Source organism: Nicotiana attenuata, chromosome 1 (genome assembly GCF_001879085.1).
Source record: "Nicotiana attenuata strain UT chromosome 1, NIATTr2, whole genome shotgun sequence".
In the NCBI taxonomy this organism is placed as follows: domain Eukaryota; kingdom Viridiplantae; phylum Streptophyta; class Magnoliopsida; order Solanales; family Solanaceae; genus Nicotiana; species Nicotiana attenuata.
The window spans coordinates 42,728,290-42,748,190 of NC_031989.1; the positions used below are offsets into that span (position 1 = coordinate 42,728,290).

The 19,901-nt window shown below is 37.9% G+C and overlaps 3 protein-coding genes across 8 annotated transcripts in view; 2 read left to right on the forward strand and 1 right to left on the reverse strand.

Moving 5' to 3' along the window:
- Nucleotides 1-6,026, forward strand: part of LOC109225412 (nudix hydrolase 2-like) — a 7,094-nt gene extending 1,068 nt beyond the window's left edge. The window contains exons 1-9 of one of the 6 annotated variants that reach the window (XM_019390103.1): nt 1,268-1,558; nt 2,433-2,654; nt 3,182-3,247; nt 3,682-3,819; nt 4,440-4,517; nt 4,602-4,652; nt 4,755-4,789; nt 5,086-5,194; nt 5,620-6,026. In XM_019390103.1, coding sequence (XP_019245648.1) covers nt 2,496-2,654; nt 3,182-3,247; nt 3,682-3,819; nt 4,440-4,517; nt 4,602-4,652; nt 4,755-4,789; nt 5,086-5,194; nt 5,620-5,829 — 846 coding nt within the window. In that variant the 5' untranslated portion in view covers nt 1,268-1,558; nt 2,433-2,495 and the 3' untranslated portion in view covers nt 5,830-6,026. Of the gene's footprint in view, nt 1-1,261; nt 1,559-2,429; nt 2,655-3,181; nt 3,248-3,681; nt 3,820-4,439; nt 4,518-4,601; nt 4,790-5,085; nt 5,195-5,619 lie in introns of those variants that run through there. The other 5 variants (XM_019390071.1, XM_019390061.1, XM_019390087.1 and 2 more) reach the window with 5 other exon arrangements.
- On the reverse strand, nt 10,846-12,533 carry LOC109225443 (fasciclin-like arabinogalactan protein 1). The gene has a single exon (XM_019390115.1). The coding sequence runs from the start codon at nt 12,361-12,363 to the stop codon at nt 11,113-11,115; it is 1,251 nt and encodes a 416-aa protein (XP_019245660.1). The 5' UTR covers nt 12,364-12,533; the 3' UTR covers nt 10,846-11,112.
- LOC109235490 lies at nt 18,623-19,565 on the forward strand. Its single transcript, XM_019401626.1, has 2 exons — nt 18,623-19,279; nt 19,341-19,565. The coding sequence occupies exons 1-2, from the start codon at nt 18,623-18,625 to the stop codon at nt 19,563-19,565; spliced, it is 882 nt and encodes a 293-aa protein (XP_019257171.1).

A 19,901-nucleotide genomic window follows, 5' to 3' on the forward strand; every position in this document is an offset into this window, starting at 1 on the left:
GGGGTTGGGTAGAGGAGACTCAGATGAACCTAGGGTGTTAATTTGAGACTATTTGGCATACTTTGGGTCTTGGCCGGAAAATATTCAGACTGAGATTCGACCAATTCGAGGCAGATTCGAGAAAAACCAACCGGGGATTTGGATAGGGGGAGGGGAAAGGGACCTAGGGTGTTAATTTGGACCGGTTTGGGAGAAGTGGTGTCATGGCCGGAAAAGTTTAGATGGAATATTCGACGAGATTGGCTATGATTCGACGGGAGCTGAGGGTATGGTTGGAAAAAGGGGAGAACAGTGGTTCTAGGGTGTAATTTTGGTGGCCATCGGAGCATCGCCGCCGGCGGCGGCGCTAGGGCGGAAGACGGTGGCAGATGGTGGGGTGTCGGTGGCGTTACAGGGAGTACGAGGAAGATGGATTGTGTTTTGGTTTTTTGTATAATATTCGGACAGTTATATTTAATTTTGAGAACCAATCGTGGCCATTGGATTTGGGGGAACGGACGGTCATGATTAAACGACGTCAAAACGACGTCGTTTTGAGTATGGGGGCAATTGGACCGGGCAGGGCGTTTGGGCCAGTGGTTTGGTCCGGTTTTGGGGGGTTTTTTGGGGTGATTGGGATTCTTTTGGGCTGGGTAAAAATGTAACCAAACGGCCCAAAACTGAGTATTATTAAAGCACCCTCTCTTAGATTGTTTTTTTTTTCTTTTATTTCTTTTATCTAATTTTCCCTTTCTTTTTTTTTGTATTTATTATTTTTTTTCACCTTGTATTTTTGTGTTATTTTGATTTTATAAAGATGCAAAAAATAAAAATAAAAATTAAGCTAAACTAATTAATGCCTAAAATTACTTTAAAACTATTTTGTGCCCATTTTTCAATTAAACAATAACATGCAAAAGTGAACTATTTTTGTGATTTTCATGTTTCGTTCTAAAACAAATTAATACCTAAAAAATGTGAAATTAAACTCCTAAATGCAAATGCATATTTTTTGTATTTTTATTATGAATTATCATGCACAAATAAAATGCAAACAATTACTACAACATGTCACAAAATTCCACCAAATTGCAAAATAATGAAAGAAATCATTTTGTTTGAATTTCTGGGAGTAATTCACATAGGGCAAAAATCACGTGCTCACAATACGTACTATTAGAAAAAAAATCGGCTATTATTTTTTGGAACGACTAAAACCATAGTACATTTCTCTAAATTATTGTTCCTTTGGTGAAATTAAAATAATTTCCCACCACTAAAGCCAACCACCGTGGCGGCTTTTGTAATGGGGAAATGGGAACGCAAATAAGGCAAACCAACTAACTGATTGTCTTACTCCCATCATTACACCTACGGCGCAGTGTAGTTTTTTTAGCGGCTACAGTTCCCCTCACCCCAATCCCCGCCTATTTATTTCCCTTCATATTCAATTCATTGCTGCAGCAACAATTTCAGTTGCAGAGTAAGTTCGAGACAATCTCTGCCTTTTTTCAGATCCTAATATGTACTATTTTCTCCTGGCCAATTTAAAGAGTTGAAGCTAAGCTTCATTTTCTAGGTACTTTTTCAGATCCAATTATTCACTTTTTCCTCAACTCAATTGCATCTGGACTCTGGATTGAACTATGTAAATTATCAGTAATTTTGATTATCTTTGCTTCATTTTCACTTAGACTGATGATTATGCTTTTTATATTAGCGGAATTTGTTTTTATCGCTTTTTTTACCTCCGGAAACTTGTTTAGTTTGTTGTGAAGTGTATTTCTGTGATGGTATAATTTTTATTAAATAAGTGGTGTCTCAGTCAGCTTGCACGCACTAGGTTAGGGGGGGGGGGGGGGGGAAACGGGATTCACCCGTAAATTATGTTGTACATATAAGGCAAAATCTATTTTGTAGCTCTATATATTATATTTTGAATCCCTTTGATACTGACCCAGAAGTATAGCTTAGTGATCAAGGGGTTCAAAACCTTTGTGAGTTCGCTGGTTCAATTCCCATTGGCCACACAATCTCGAAATCCCGCCACGGGCTACAAGCACCGGGTAACTTTGCCACATGGTCAGATGGGAAGAAATCACATACTAATATTTTTTTGCATCCGTAGAAATTTGGACTACTCTTACTTCATTGACCACTAGGCCACATAAATTAGGTGCAATTTGGAACAATTTTTATCAAACAGTTGGGCTCTTACAGTGAACTTCTGTTTTTCTCTCTCTGAATTCTTTTATTCTGCCTGAAAAGTATCATCATTTTTATAAGACCAGACATTTATGTGTGGATAGGATCAAGAACTTAATGTGACGAAAACTTAGGTATTTTAGTAGGAGTAAGGTAGAGTGCACCCATACTTCTCCGAATTTCCGACCAGTTCTTAAATCTCAATTGAGGTTTTAAGCTTTTTCTGATAGCTTCTTGTAATCCAGCAGCTTTGTTTTCCGTTGTGCAAGTAGTAAATTCTACTGCACAAATTTGGACTAAGTTGAGATCCTATGGAGAAACTCGTGTTTCAAAATGGTGTAAAGAAGGATCAGTTGCTTTCTGCGACAAATGATGACCATGGTGGAGTTATAGTGGAATTGAAGGAGCCTATGGACTCCACTGTCTTCCAAAACATGCTTAAAGCTTCATTATCCAAGTGGAAGTTGCAGGTATGCTGCCTTTTTTCGCAGTTTTGAGTAAAGATGAGCATTATCTTGATGTTGACTGTCCACCTTTTTTAAGCTTCCCACTGAATTATGCTTGAGAAATAAAAAAACCAAATTTTTTGTTTGTCCATTATTCGTTGATGTATGTGTTATGCTACATGTTTCCCCTTCTTACTGGCATTTCGTATTGTTCAAAGTTCAGTCACCATTGTGTTTGTGGTTGATTGTATAAAATGAGAAGCTTCTGTTGACAGCAATGGCGGTACAAACTTAATAAGGCCTGATAAATTGACTCAATAGTTTTCCTGTTTTGCTGACAAGACTATAGCAGTTTCCATAAGAACTAGGTGCCTGGCTTCTTTTATGGCTGTTCGACAGTCTTCGACTTGCATGATATTATAACCTCTTGCAGTGTCGCATAAAGTGAGCTGTGTAGCAAGAATAGCTGTGTAAATACAGTGTTTAAGGTAGCGGACTAGTATTTCGTCTCTCAGTTCTTTTCTTCTAGTTTGACATTATATATTTTGCAGGGAAAGAAGGGTGTTTGGATTAAAGTGCCAATTGAACTTGTAAATTTGGTTGAAACTGCAGTTAAGGTAATTTCTCTATACTTTTTTGGAACTTGAATAGGATAGTGTTGACATTGACGCAAGGAGGTTCTTTTGATTCCATTTTGCACACGTAAACGTGTCCTAGACTTGCTACTCTAACTAGAGGCTTAAAATCTGTACCATGTCAATCTTTTTTTTCAGACAAAAAAAATTGCTAATAAAGCCAAAACCATTGATTTATGGCATTGTGATATATCATGTTGTTGTTTAAGATGTTGCTTGAACTTGGAAGTTGAAATTAGAGAATCACCCTTGACTCTGAACATAACTTTTTCAATAGAATCTACTATGAGAAACTACTTAACAACATCGTTTAACAAACTCAGGTTCTTAATTACCTCATATCATACTTTAGGTTGAGAAAAAGATATCAATGGCTTTGCGATGAAACTGATCCAAATGTGTGACATTGACCACAGGAAGGGTTTTGGTATCATCATGCAGAACCTCATTACCTGATGCTTGTGTATTGGATTCCTGAAACTGAGAATACCATCCCAGCAAATGCCTCACACCGCGTGGGTATTGGCGCTATAGTCTTAAATGAGAAAAGAGAGGTAACTCAGACTTCAGAGCTACTTCCATTATATGTAATTATTTGCTACTGTTCTGGTTTTGTATCCATGTAAAGGGAAGAATAATGTTTTCGTCTGTGATTGTTCTGCTTTCCTTTGTATCTTATTCCCTGATTGACTGATTACACTTCTGTTACTTTAAAGTGGTATATATAGCATGGACTCAGTGCTTCAATTGGCTTTCCATGATGATTAATGGTTGATTTCAACCAATTAACTAGACTCTATCTGTCATGATGGAGCCGGGGCTCATTTTCATATCACGCCTATGAAAAAAGCTTTTGTACACTTCAAGTCATTCTACTGAAATTTGGAGTCTCCGCTAACAACTGGCCCTTCTGATGCAATTTCACTTTTTAATGTGTGGAAAACACTAACTTTTTTACTTGTCACTTGCTACATACTGGTGTATTTACTGATGTATTAGAGACCTTTGTGTGTAAATAGTTTGATTGCACATTAAGTTTGCAATGAAGGAAACATATTTTCATCATTAGATATATTTCTTTTGTCTCAGACCACTATGCTTGAGCATCTTGGTTCTGACTATTTACAGGATTCACAATTTTCCAGTCTAAATTTGGGAAATCTTTTGCTTTTAGTTGCTTGTTGTCCAAGAAAATAGCGGCAGATTAAAGGGAACTGCAGTATGGAAGATCCCTACTGGCATTGTTGAGGAGGTATGCACATTAGCTGGAGCTAAATTCAGCAGCAAAAGTTAGTTGTATGCCCTCTAAACTGTATGTTGAGCTTTTATTCTGCAGGGTGAGGATATATTTGAAGGTGCAACAAGGGAAGTAAAAGAAGAAACAGGAGTAAGTTTGTTGTCTATTGAAAGCTACATAATGTGTTATTTTCCTGCTGTACATTTGACGGGTATTGCTTCTCTGATATTTGCTGTGTTTCATTTATTGCAGATTGATACTGAATTTCTTGAAGTGCTTGCATTTAGGTAGGGAACTCGTGCCATGTTAATTTGATTATCATAGTATGAAGGAGGACATTCGATTCTAAATGAAGTAGACGTTTTGCCTATATTAGATAAAAGATTAGTTTCCCCGATATGTCTTTTGGAATTTCTTGCTGATTATATTGAACAGTTGACAAAGGAGGAAAAGTTATTTAAACGGGAAGTAGCATTTTGAACGACTGGAGTACTGCTGTGTAAATCTTTCTTCTCATATTCAAAACCTAGAAAATTTTGCTCAATGTCTGCATTTCTGCAGCAATAACATTTCTTATCAACAGGCAAACACACAAGGCGCTGTTTGGAAAGTCAGACTTATTCTTCATTTGCATGATGCGCCCTTTATCATTTGACATTCAAAAGCAAGATTTAGAAATTGAGGCAGCACAGGTTTGTCAAGTTCAATTGTACAAATTTGTAACAATATTCGCCAGTGTTATTAAAAGCCATCACTTCATCGCTTTAAGCGATGAAGCGATGCAAGGCAAGAGGTTATCGCTTCATGGGTGAAACGATGAGCACAAAGTGAAGCAGCCAGTACTTTGACTCTCAACTTTGAGGGGTTGGACTAATATCAGCATATTGTAGTAGTGAATACTGAAATTAGTTATTCTAACTGTAGTTTAATTATTATAGTACTAAAATTGTTTGGTATTTTTTTGTTTTTCCATAAATTTTGAGCTTCATTTCAAAGAAGAGTGCACTTCACTTCGTGCTTTTCGCACCAAATCCCGTGGACCTTGTCGTTTTTTTCCCCACACTTTTTGCTTTTAAAAACACCGATACTCTCTTAACATGGTACTACTGTCTTGTAGTGGATGCCGCTTGAAGAGTATGCAGCTCAACCTTTTGTTCAGAAACATGGCATTTTCAAGTACACCAAAGATTTATGCTTGGCAAAGGCAGAAAGTGGTTACCCTGGGTTTACTCCTGTGCCGATAGCATCATTTTTTGATGGTAGTACGAGTTTCCTGTATTTCAACAAGGATGGTCTGGATCAGGAAAGCTCTGCAATTCATCTCTGAAGGAAGGATCTATTGGTACTTGAATTCTTGTAACTCTTTTGATCTTATTCATAAGTTAATATTTTTTATAGCAATTGTTTTGATTTCCTATATGCATATATTAATAATCTGCAATTTCCGATATCTTTATGTCATGTTATCTACACGTTGCACGGAAGAAAAAGATCTATATGGACACCACCAATTAGTTTGATACATTGGTCATGCTAATATCTACTTTAAGTCCTATATTTTTTAGTAGTCTTATAGTCCTTCCATAGATTTTTATGCCAGTGAAGATATAGAGAATCTTTAGTCCTTTTTATGCACGGCTTCAACTTACCGAGAACGTGGTCCTTGATAGGAGGGTGTGGAGGCTGAGCATTAGGGTAGAAGGTTAGTAGGTAGTCGAGCGTATTTCTGTTCTGTACCGATAAGTTTTAGGGTTAGTCTGGTAGTTTGTCTTGTCTTAGATTGCTAGTAGCTCATGTTGTTTTCCTATTATCTTTCACCTCGGTTTCTTAGTATTTTGTTGTTGTTACAACTTATTGCTACTGTTTCCTTTTGTTGTTATTATCTTTCTGGCCTTCTTTGTTGATATTGCTTGTGTCTACTGTTTCTTTTCATCTTTCTTGGGCCGACGGTCTATTCGAAACAGCCTCTCTACCTTCCGAGGATAGGGGTAAGGTTTGCGTACACACTACCTTCCCCATACCCCACTTGTAAGATTTCACTGGGTTGTTGTTGTTGTTGTTTGGCTCTTTTTATAAATGGAGAAACATGGTAAGTGAAAGACAACCTTGTTCTTCACTTTATCAAGACGAGAATCATGTCTTGTCTAATCTTTCAAATACCATTCGCCTTTTTCTCTGTCGACCAACAAAACAACGAATCGGCAGATACCCTTTAGCTAGCACATGAGAGAGAGAGATTCTTGATGTGGGACTTGTACAGTTGTACGTTGTGGAATAAGGCATAACTTGCTGGAAGGAAAAAGCTAGTGGTGTCCTTTGCCTGTTTGCGATGGCAAAGACAAAAAGGAGCAACGCACTTTCTCTTGTTTTAGCCCATGCTACGTAGAGGGTGTGAGTCAGCCATAGAGGCTTTACGCTCTTGTTCTCAGTTACACATAAGTCACAAAGGGAAAAGGTCCAAAGTTGCCTATGTACTATTTGGAATTGCTCAACTTTGCCCTCTGTTTTGGTCCTAGGCGGATCCAGGATTGAGTTCAACTTTTAAAGTTTCTATCTTTGAACCCATTACATTTTTAAAGTTATGGGTTCATTTTTACTATATTTGCAATTTTAATGAATTTTACATATAAATTTTACTCCGCATCGAAAGTTATGGACTCAATTGAACTCGTCGCTAAACTACATCCGCCTCTGGGTTTGATCCATTCGTACCCTTACTGTTAATAACTCGTCTCGTATTTGCCCTTGCGATAAACGGAGCTCCAGTTTAAAGTGGGTGGACAATTGGACATCAGTCGTCACGTATCCAAAAAATGATTCACGTAAAATGGCTCCTTTATTGGATGAAATTAAGTTGTTTCTTAATGTCTCATTGGCGATTAAGAGGGTGTTTGGCTAAGCTTATAAGCTGGTCAAACTGGCTTATAAGCACTTTTTGGTTTATCTACGCGTTTGGTAAAATTAAAAGTGCTTATAAGTTAAGTGCTTATAAGCCAAAAATAAGCCAAAAGCCATAAGTTGGTCTCCCCCAACTTATCAAATTTCAGCTTATAAAGCAGTTTAAGTTTGACCAAAATATTTACTATTCTATCCCTAAAATACTTCTTTTTAAAACAAAACTCTTCGTATACCCAGTTCTTTAGCTGCATATTATTAATTTCAGCACTTTTATTCAAACATGTAACTGCTTATTTTTTAAATCAGCTTCAGCACTTAAAAATGCTGAAATGCTTATCAGCTACTCTAAATCAGCTAAGCCAAACGGGCTCTAAATAAGCCGCGATTCTATCGAAAGAGACCGGTGAGATAGATAAAGCTATTTTGAGGCGAACATAAAAACCAAGTACTGGTTGTCTCATTCAAGGGGCAGTGAGTAATCACCACAATTTTCAAAATTGGACCACTGAAATTTGTTAGTTGTCAAAGTCACAGGCAACGGTGCCTAAGCTATCTATCACTCCAGTTGTCCACTACATAGCCAAAAATAGAAGACAAATTTTTTACCTTTTGGATTAATGGAACAAGGTGTAATACATCACATGAATACTATGTAGGCGTTGAGAACCTTTCACTCTTAATCAAATGTTTTGAGTTTGAGTGATGATAATACAAAACTTATGCTCAATGGGAAGCATTTTAGTTCATAGTGGATAGACCCTGACACAAATTCGAATTAATCAAATTAGTGAGTACCGATTGAGATCCCTTCACTACTCTTTAATCAGATGTTTCGGATTACAATCTTGTGATAAAAAAACTTCTCGATAGGAAGGTCTTTACGTCATAATTGGTTAATCCGGCTCTAATTCAAATTGATCACAGAAAATTACACCTATGATCTTGGAAATGAGTGGTCTTGATTTTTTCACCTCGCTTGCCTCATGGGCAAATTTTTAAGGGTCTGTTTGGAAAGCTACCAGGTAATTGGAATTGGTGTAATTATTAGGGTAGTAATTACACAACCTAGTAATTATACAGTTGTGTAATTACGATAACCTGTTTGTTTGTCATGATGTAATTACAGTGTAATTGCAAGTTTACTGTTTGGTTGCACAAGTGTAATTACACAGTTAGATTAAATTTTAAATTAAGTAATTATCAAAACATAAAGGTTAATATATAAATATATGCCTATAAATTTTTATAAGTATATTATTAATACCCCTCACATTCCAAATCAACCACTTCATTTATTAATTTCTGTATTCCCCACCTCTATCATGGGGTAGGTTTTTGGTACCACTAGTACTTGGAGACCCTCTTTCTGAGCTATTTCTGCTAGAGTGTGGAGTCAGCATAGGGAAGTTTTCCAGATTGAACTTTATTACACTTTTCCTTCTGTCTGTCATCTCTTTGCTATTGTTCCCCTTATCTCTATCTGCCTGCTGTAGTATAGTCTGCACTTCTTCCTGTTGTAATCCAATTTTCTCAACAGTAGCTTTGTGAGGTTCTTCAATTGGCTTTGTTATTCCCTCTAATGTCCCTTCTGCATTATCCTGCTTGTCAGTTCTGGCCTCTTGTGCTATAGGTCCTTTTGTTCTCCATTCATATGTAACCTTCTTNTTGTGGCTTGCCTAGCTTCTACGAGTAGGCGCCATCACGACCCCCGAGGGTGAGAAATTCGGGTTGTGGCATTTAGTAATTATATATATATATATATATATATATATATATATATATATATATATATATATATATATATATATATATATATATTCAAAATTCAAATTAATAATATTTAGTTTAGATACTTACGAAAACTAAAAATATACGTTTTGTAAGAACGTCATGAATTCATGTTTGATAAAATAAATTAATATTTATAAATATAATGCCATAACACTATTCAAATATTTGACAAAACTAATCTATCAATTCTAACTAAAAATAAAACAACATGCAATGTGAGCCAATACTACTAAAACAAGTAAATTAGAACCATGAATATAACAAAATTTCAAAATTAAAAAAAAAATAAAATAGTTTAACATATGTCAAATTCCGACATAACAATAGTAAGTTCCACTACTTAAGATTAGGAAACATAATAAGTTTATAACCACATTAATTCAACAACAAAATTTCACTTTAATTGCATCAATCACTATTTGCCAAGTTTGTTAATTTGACTCATTATTTTTAATACTAGGAGGTGTGGTTTCAAAAAATAGAATAATAAAAAATAAAATATAAGCAATAACATGCAATCACAAAAAGTAAAGATAAATAAAAGATAAATAATGTACAAAGAAAAATATATTTTGAAATTTCAAAAGAAATTTAAAAGTAAAACTAAAATTAAAAATTAAAATAATAGAAATAAAAAGTTATAAAGAAAAAAAAATTAAAACAAAAACAAAAATAAAAGAAACTAAAAAGCAACCTTGTAATTACACAGTATAATTACCATCAATTCTCACCTCCCCTTGAGAATTGGAGAGTGTAATTACACCCAATTCCATACTGACCAAGTAATTACTTGACCAAACAAACATGTCAAACTTTATAAATACACCGATTACCCAAATCTATTTCCAATGTGGCTTTTCAAACAAGCTCTAAGGTAAAAATAAAAAATGAAGCAAGCGAGAGGCAACTTGTTAAATTTGATGTTCTGTCCATGAGCCAAGCGGGGTAAAAGATTAAAATCACCTACTTCCAAGGCTATTCTTGCAAATCACCCAATTAATCAAACGAATAAATTCACATACCTAATCATTAGACTAAACAATGGAAATTTAAAAGGGACGACAAAATGGCAGCTGAAAACAGTTAAAATATCATGGTATAGCCAGTTTTCACGCTGGTCAATGAAAAATAGCCAGCGTTTATCAAGTCAATGAAAAATAGCCACTATTTTGCTGCAACAGGGACCGGTCCAGTATAATATACGGGAGTTCTGGTGCATTTGTGTACGAACTCCAGCATATTATGCTGGACCTGTATACTTTGCTAACTCCTGTAAAATTTGCGGGAGACTGGAGCACCAGTGCTCCAAACTCCAGTATATTATACTGGACAATTATACTTGCTGGAACTCCCGTAAAATTTGCGGGTGTTCCAGCATAAATTTGCGGGAGTTCTAGCATAGTTATCCTGAAACTCCCGTAAAATTTACGGGAGTTCAAGCATACTTATGCTAGAACTCCCATAAAATTTGCGGGCGTATTTTTCCGGATTTTGAACAGTATTTTCGCTCAGATTTAAAGTGGCTAAATTTCGATGACTTTTGAAACTTGACTATTTTCCAATGACCAGTGGTAAATCTGGCTATTTTTGAATTTCTCCATTGAAAACATGTAAAAAGTCTGACATGATTTATGGATCACAACTCACAACCCAATATAAAAAAATCCCCACTCATAAATTAATAAACAAATATAGTAAAAAACAACAAAAACCAAAATTAAGCAACAATAAAAAGAAAGTTTTAAAAGAAAAAGAGAAAATTAAAGACACTCACAAAACCTACTAGCCATCCTAATCCTAATACAAAAGTACAAATGACGGCCACATTTGCAATACTTAATTACTTAATTAGCACTAATAGACCCTTTAATCTTCAAAAAGAAATAATAAAACAGAAAAATCTATCTAACAAAATAAAAGCTTACAGCAATACAAAGAAAAACCACATACTCAAAACGCCGGCAACCACTGGTCCACCGACACTGTAACTAAACGCGCCGTTGTCATCCGCCGTCGAATCCGCAAAATCGTCACTGGGACCATCCGCCGGTGAATCCGCCGGAGTATCAGCCGCCGGCGCCGCCTTATGTTTCTTCTTCTTAGATCCTTTAGGCGACGGTGCATCAGCTTCCGGTGCCGGCGCCGGCGCCGGAGTCTCCGCAGGTGCATTCTTAAACAACTCCCTAGGCATCAAAACCTTATTAATAGTAAAAATAGCCAACGGCTGTTCATCAATTAGAGTTCCGGTAATCTTCGCCGTCACAATCTTCGTCTTCAATGTCACAACGTTACCGTCATTTTGTACGACGAAATCGTACTTCTTAGATCCGTCAGTAGCTAACGTGTTCATTACGCCATTGTTCGATTTCAAGCTATCCATAGATTGATAAACCGGAACTCCGTGATACTCAAGCAAGGATTGTTTCCCTTCCGCCGTCAATTTCTTAAATTTCGGAGCAAAATTCTTCATCGCGTCATCTCCAGGGCAAAATACCGTTAATCCGCCGTCAACATTGTCTTCAAATGTCTTCTCAGCTGGTGAAGATAATAAAGTTTCAGCAAATACTTTACATCCATGAGCCGACATTAATGAAGTGATATTCATTTGACTCGGTTCCGGTGTTGGAGCTTCAGCCGCAGCCGACGGCAACATCGTACTGATCTGAATAACGGATATATTGTACGGTATTTCGTCGATGGCTTTGACAAATGTGGCCGGAAGGTTACCGTGATTTTCAGCCGGGCCGAACCCGACTTTACCGCCTTTAAGATCGGTAATATTGACGAACCCGGTCGAACCGGGAGCTGAACCGGTGGCTTGAAACATAGTGGCGGCTAAAGCAGTGCCGTTGGTTATTTGGTGGAGTTTCTTAGCACCGAAGTAATCTAAAAGTACGTGAAGTGAAATGACGTTTTTAATGGTGTAGATTGAGAGGTGTTTCGAGAGTAGCTCCGCCATGCCGGCGTTGTCGACGGCGCAGACGGTGATGGTTTCACGGTTGTTAATCTCAGCGGCGAGATGGGTTTCAGTTAAGTAATGGTTGAAAGTTGAAAATTGTGGGTATTTTGCTAGAATCTTTGTGATATTGTGAGCTTCAGTTGTATTAGGTAAAAGCAAAAGAGCTAATGAAAGAACCACCGCAGCCACGGCGGCGGCTGACCGGAGCTGCATTATTGTTTAGAGAGAAGAAAGAGAGAGAGAATACTGTGTGTGTGTGTGTGTAAGAGGAGTGGTGTGTATAATAAAGGAAGATAGTTTGAGGTAAAGTAGATCTGAAGTGTGAAGTAAGGAGTTGAGGACAGAGGAAAAGATGAAGTTTTTAATTTACAGAGAGTTACAGGGAGTGGCATTAAAGTGGGGTATTACTGTCTGATTTTTGTTTTTTCCTATTTGTTTGCTTTTGGTCCATTTGAGCCTTTTTTATTTTAGATTTAAATCAATTTTATGTGCGCAAAGTTAAGGTCGTTAATACAATATATATTTGTTCGCGCAACGAATGAAATACAGAAAAATAAAATGTTCTTGTTGAGAGTCTAACTCAAGACTTTTGCTAACTAAATATGCACTCTAACCAACTGAGCTACGAGAACCTATTGCTCTCTTGATCTCTTATATCATGAATTTGCTATAATATTTAAATATAGCTATGAATGGTAAATTTGTTTAAAGTATATCTACGAATAATAAATACAATATAAAAATTTGATGTGTCGCGTAAATTTTCAGAAACCACTATAGTTAAGTGGCTATTAGCGTGTTATAGCTACAATAAATCACTATAATTTAGAGCCCAATAACTATAATTTACCTAATTATCATTCGTAGTTGCTATTCAATTGTTACTAACTTGTATCATTTGTATTCAAACGTGCAACAAATACAGCTTGTATCACCAATACGAAATACAAGGGTGTATACAAATGGATACAACTTGTAGCTATGAATGGTAAATTTGTTAGCATCTGTATTCGAAGCCGCGAGCGACGACGACGACGGCGACGGCGACGGCGCGAGACATCACTTCTTCTCAACTCTTTAAGAGTTAGAGTATGTGCTTCTCTATATAAGCACAAACATTTTCTTTTCTTTTTTTCGATGAGGGAGAAAGTATATTAGTAAAGAAAACAACGTCAAACTTTTCGTTTCCCTCCAAATCTTTTTCTTTCATTTCTCATTCACACCTCTTATCTAATTAGATAAAGCCCAATAAAATTTGTTGAAGTATAGCTACGAATAGTAAATACATTGTAAATGTTTGATGTCATTGTTATTGTTATTTAAACAAATTTTAACTAATACTGATCTCGCATTCGAATTTTAAAAATGATTTTTTTTTTTGTAGGAAACTATCCTTTTTAAATAACTCGAATGTGGTCACGAATCTAGATTAATCACAATAGTGCATTCTAGGTATAAGAAAGTTAAATAAAAAACTAATACTATTATCTAACATACATAACTACATACTATATAATAATAAGAAAAACACTCATATATAAGTTGCATATAAGTACAAATTTGATGAAATTTGAATTTGTAATCTCTACAAAGACTTATAGTTTAATAAAATGGTAGTTTGGTGTACGAAACGTTTAGTATTTATGTAGGGTCCGAATAAAAGACGTACTTTACATGATATTGTTATAGTTTATTAATATCAGTGAAAAAAATTTCACAGGATGAGTGTGAATTTTATTTTCGCTGCCCCTACTCTTTCCCAATCAAAAAGTTATTTAAGAACGAAAATGTAGTCTACAACACGAACAACACCAATAACATATCTAAGATAATGTGATGCAGATTTTATCTTTATCTTATGAAGGCAAAGAAATTATTTCCGATAATAACGAAATTATTGGCTCTTAAAAAGATTTTCTTGGACTTAGTTAAGTACATAACTTATTAGATGCCATAGAGTAAATAACGACCAGAGTATGGGACAACAATAATTTATTACCTATTGGCATTGAATGTGCCAATGTGGTATTTTATTTTACTTTAGATTTAGATAAAGTCCAACGGACCTTTCAGTTTATCAAAAAAAAAAAAAAACGGGGGGGGGGGGGGAAGGGGTGGGGTGGGGGCGAATTCACAATATCAGAAAATACGAGGGGCAATTTGCTTAATTGATCACATGAAATAAAAAACATGGTGATGGAATGACTTCCCTTAAGTAAATGTGGGACCCAACTAAAAAGGTAGGACCCAACAGCCAGCTGGCATGTGATGTTACTATTATGTAGCCAGGTGTACGAGACAGTGAAGCAAGTGACGCGTCCACCGACGGGGTTGAGATCGGCGGCATAAGCCGAGCTACGAATTTGGTCACATAATGTATTTGTATTAAAAAATTATTAAATATATATAAATATTAAATTTATAACTCAGTTATTAGTGTTTGAAATCGTTGTTCTAATACTCAGAACTTATAAAATTAAAATTTTGGCTCCGTTTATGCAAATTAGTCCAGTATTATTCAATGTACTGATTGATTAGTGCTATGTGTACATTTAAAACGTGTAAGGCTGGATTCAACTTAGTCACATTGACAACTTTGGAATATTAGATGGTTAAGAAAAAATTAACTACGCGTACATTCATATTGCATTTTATTCAGACTGTTGAGGAGGGAAGGAAAATATAAGTAGGGTAATTCAAAGCTTGTTGAAATTTGAAAATGCTTATTTTTCATACTTGAATTTGGTGATTTATATATCCTAGACGAAAAAAGGTCCAAAATATCCCTAACATATCAAAATGGCTTAAATTTGCCCTCCTTTTACTTATTGGGCGACAATTGCCTTTAATATTAATTTTAAGTGAATGTGAAACATCGAAAGAACGGGGGGACAAACAAATTTTAAGTTTGTGAAAGCTTTTTGAAGTTTGTTCATTTTTAGGATGTGAGACCATTATTAAATTGATTTAGCTATACACTTTGTTTGGAGGTTGGTGGAACTGTATAGAGAGAGGAAGAAGGATCTGCACATGGTGTTTATTGACCTAGAGAAGCGTATGACAAGGTTCCTAGAGAAGTTCTCTGGAGATGCTTGGAGGCAAAAGGTGTGCCTGTCCCGTACATTATGGCAATTAAGGACATGTACAATGGGGCTAAGACTCGGGTCAGGACAGTAGGAGGAGACTCTAACCATTTTCCGGTTGTAATGGGGTTACACCAAGGTTCTGCACTCAGTCCATTCTTATTCGCCTTAGTGATGGACACGTTGATGCACCATATTTAAGGGGAGGTGCCATGGTGCATGCTATTCGCCGATGACATAGTTCTGATTGATGAGTCGCGAGCCGGTCTTAACGAGAGGCTGGAGGTTTGGAGACATGCTCTTGAGTCTAAGGGTTTCAAGCTGAGCAGGACGAAGACGGAATACCTGGAGTGTAAGTTCAACGCTGAGCCGGGGAAGTGGGCGTGGATATGAGGCTTGAATCACAGGTCATCCCAAGTAGAGGCAGCTTCAAGTACCTTGGGTTGGTTATCTAGGGGGGAGGGGAGATCGACGAGGATGTCACACATCGTATTGGGGTAGGGTGGATGAAATGGTGGTTAGCGTCTGGAGTTCTATGTGATAAGAGAGTGCCGCCGATTCTCAAAGGTAAGTTGTATAAAGCGGTGGTTAGACCGGCAATTATGTATGGGGCTGAGTGTTGGCCTGTTAAGAACTCACATATCGAGAAGATGAAAGTAGCAGAAATGAGGATGTTGAGGTGGATGTGCGGGCACACTAGGATGGATAAGATTAGGAATGATGACATTTGGGAGATGGTGCACGTAGCTCCCATTGATGTCAAGATGCGGGAAGCGAGACTCAGATGGTTCGGGCATGTTCAGAGGAGAAGCCTAGATGCTCCGGTAAGGAGGTGTGAGCGGCTAGTTGTGGAGGGAACGAGAAGAGGTAGAGGATGGCCTGAGAAGTATTGGGGAGAGGTGATCGGACATGATATGGCGAGGCTTCAGATTTCCGAGGACATGACACTTGATAGGAAGTTGTGGAGGTCGAGCATTAAGGTTGTAGGTTAGGAGGTAGTTGAGTCTTGCTTTACTAATACCGTTGTGAGACTAGTCTGGTAGGGTTTTTGTCTAAGATAGCTAGTGGCAATATTGTGTCTTACTATTTTTCAGTGCATGGCCTATTTACTAGCTATCGGTTTTGCTTTGCATCTTTCTTCCATATTTCATGTTGTTCCTATTTTTCTTATGACTTTCTTATGATTTCTGTGGTGATACTAATATTGTCTACATTTGTCTTTTGTTCTCTTGAGCCGAGGGTCTTTCAGAAACAGCCTCTCTATCCCTTCGGGGTAGGGGTAAGGTCTGCGTACTCACTACCCTCCCCAGACCCCACTAGTGGGATTTCACTGGGTTGTTGTTGTTGTTTATACCAATACTTGTTGAATTGAACTGTAAGATTTCCATTGTTGTAATCATAGCTTATTGTTATAGCATATCAAGGAGGAAGAATTCTCGAGTCGTCATTACCCGAGGTGATCCACAAAGCAGAAATACTCGTAACCAAAGGACTGACGGGAGCCGTGTCGAGGTGACGACAAAGGGAATGCTCTAGCAAATGTTCTCTTTGGTTTGTACTATTAGGATTTGTTGGAAATGTGTCTCATATATATAGAAAGATCATAAATTTAATTATTTGAACCAAGGATTACATCTTTTTGGTCAAACAATTTAGCGTCGTCTGTGGGATTTCCTAGTTAAATTTTTAGTTTCTTCTAGATCTATTACTGACACGAATCACTGACGTAAAAAGAAAAGAAGCAAGAACAAGATTTCCTTTCTTTGTGTGCACAAATCCCAATATGGCAGGTAACAGGGAAGAGGGGACGAGGATAATAGTTGACCTCCTAACCAATCTCACAAACGTCATTAATGAAAGCTTTGAAACAGCAACGGAGACGCAATGCCCCATGCCTCCCCCAAGCGAGGTGGATCACCTCCTCCTCGCTGATGCATCACCAAATCTCTGGGTAAGGGAGCCTCCACGTCTGTGGCAGAGGAGACACCCCTAGCCGCAAAAAAGTTCCTTGAGGCGTGAGTAGCTGACACACTAACCAGCGTCTTCCATAAGCCTGCCCGGGATACGGATACAAAAAATGCAAGAACTTGCTTTATACAACCAGTGAACGAGCAGCACACACAACTCCATCCTCCTCTAACAACATGTATAATTCACAATGTCGTTAATAGTGCAGGCGACGATGCTCTCGCAGCCATTCTGAAAAGGATGGAGGAAATGGAGAATGAGAACAGATCACTCCGGGACCAAATGAGAGAATAGCAAGAAAGGGTCGATAAGATACCAGGCTCCCCTAAGCTTTTGCCGAAGAGAGATGTCAGTTGATTCGTCGAGCAGTTATAGTTAGAGCCGTCAAAATGGGCTTGGCCTGTAAGGCCAGGCAAACCCAGCCCGCTACTTGGGTGGGGTTGGGTTGGATTTTATTTAGCCCATTTAAAACTGAGGTTTCTAAAACCGCCCAAGTCAGCCCGTTGGCCCTTGAGGCGTGACCGAGGCAAGGCCTGGGCTAGCCCGTGGGCCAAAAATTAATTAAATTGAATCTACCGGCTATTTTTAGTTTAAGCGATTGGGTGGGTGGTTACTTGGGTTAATTCTTCTTTAAATATTTAATATTTTAAAAAAGTAAAAACTAAAAAAAAAACTAACAACTTTAATCCCCATTCCCCAACATTAGATTACTCATATATCCATCCATAACAACTAGAAGATAAATTTTTAACATGCATGTAGTATGACCAGATTAGTGTTTCTTTTGCTTAATTAACAACCAACTAGGAAAGTTTAAGTGGCCAATAATAATTTTTTTCAAAAAAAAATATACTTAAGCGGTCAATGATCAGTTTGGTTACTTTAATATATTATTAATAATAAAATTATTCTGCGGCATAGAAAAAGGTCAAATTTTAATATCCAAAGAAAATTGACAATACTAGCAAATTTTATGGACTATCCTAAATTACAAAACCTCAACAAATAAATTTATTGAAGCAATTCCTAAACCTAAGGAAAGTGAAAGAAAAATATTAAAAAAATATTCATGTAACGTTAAAATAGAAGAGTTAGAGATATAGAGAATTTGTATTCCAGTTACGAGACTCCTAGTCAAATATCAAGATTCATGTACGCTCTAACCAAATTGAAGTCGTTCATAACGAAGAAATCATTTTTTCTAAAAAAAATTGAAGAGTCGGCACACCCTAGCCCGCGGCCCTCTTAGGGTTCGGTTGGGCTGGCCATTTTAAGGCCCATTTAGATAGAGGGCTTGCCCGGTCTAGCCCACCAAACTTAAAGCCCGTGAGGCTTGGGTCGGGTTGGGTTGGGCTGGCCCGTTTTTATAGCTCTACTTATAGTGATGACGTCCCCCACATGCCATACCAAAAACCTTTGAAATGCCACCCTACCTCAGGATAGATGATAGCACGACCGACCCTGAAGATCACGAGACTCACTACGTCACCGCCGTGAAGGGCAATGACCTTGCCAAAGAACAAGTGTCTTCCAGTTTGTTGAAAAAATTCGGTGAAACCCTCACAGGAGGAGCGTTAACATGGTATTCGCAACTGCCTGCTCGCTCCATTGAAACTTTTGAAGAGATGGGCGACAAGTTCGTAACAGCCTATGTTGGGGCCAAGAAGGCCCAGGCGAGAGTGAACGACATATTTGCTATTAAACAGTCTCTGGGAGAGGGACTGAGGGACTTCCTCGCTCGGTTCAACCGAGTAAGGATGACCCTGCCTAACATGTCAGAAGGGATGGCAGTTGCAGCCTTTCATACCGGGCTGAGCAGGGATGGTTCGAGGGAAACTAGAAAGCTATTCCGACTGATGAAGTACCCCCTAATCACTTGGACTGAGATACACAACGCATATTGTGCCGAGGTCCGAGCAGATGAGGACGACCTCAATGGACCAACTCATCGACTGACCTCGGTACAGGCCGAATCTAGAAATGATTCACCAAGCGGGCGAGCACCTTCACTCAGTAGTCACCTCACCTTGGCCATTCATCAAATGGGAAATGAACATCGTGGGCCCTCTCCCAGTTGGGTGAGGTAACGTACGATTCCTTTTGGCTCTAACTGACTATTTCTCTAAGTGGTGGAAGCAGGAGCATTCGTCCAAATACGTGAACAAGAAGTTATCACCTTTATATGGAGAAACATCATATGCTGGTTCGGCTTTCCCAAAGAGATCAACTGCGACAACGGACCCTAGTTCACGGGAAAGAAAACTGTCGAGTTCTTTGAAATATGGCACATCAAAAGAATATTCTCGACACCATATCACCCCGCGGGCAGCGGGCAAACAGAGTCCTCTAACAAGTCAATATTGAACATCATGAAGAAAAAAGCTCGAAGACGCCAAGGGACTAAGGCCGGAAATACTACCAGAAGTATTGTGGGCCTATCAAACAACACTGAAGACGAGCGCAGGAGAGACGCACTACTCTTTCGTCTATGGGCCGATGCAGTAATACCAGTCAAGGTTAGAAAGCCCAGCCTAAGGTACTCCCATGAAAGCGGACCGGGAAACGACGAAAGCAGAAGGCAAGAGCTCGATAAAGTCGAAGAGCGAAGAGACGTGGCCTACATAAGGATGATCGCACTTGTAATAAGCAAGCAAAGTTTAGGCGACTCAAAGTCAGGGACTACGTGCTTAAAGCTAAGAT

Coding starts and splice junctions, on each gene's coding strand:
- LOC109235490 (XM_019401626.1), top strand. CDS start 18,623: ATGCCACCCTACCTCAGGATAGATGATAGCACGACCGACCCTGAAGAT. Junction 19,280..19,340: donor GTGGGCCCTCTCCCAGTTGG/GTGAGGTAACGT, acceptor TGGTGGAAGCAG/GAGCATTCGTCCAAATACGT.
- LOC109225443 (XM_019390115.1), bottom strand. CDS start 12,363: ATGCAGCTCCGGTCAGCCGCCGCCGTGGCTGCGGTGGTTCTTTCATTA.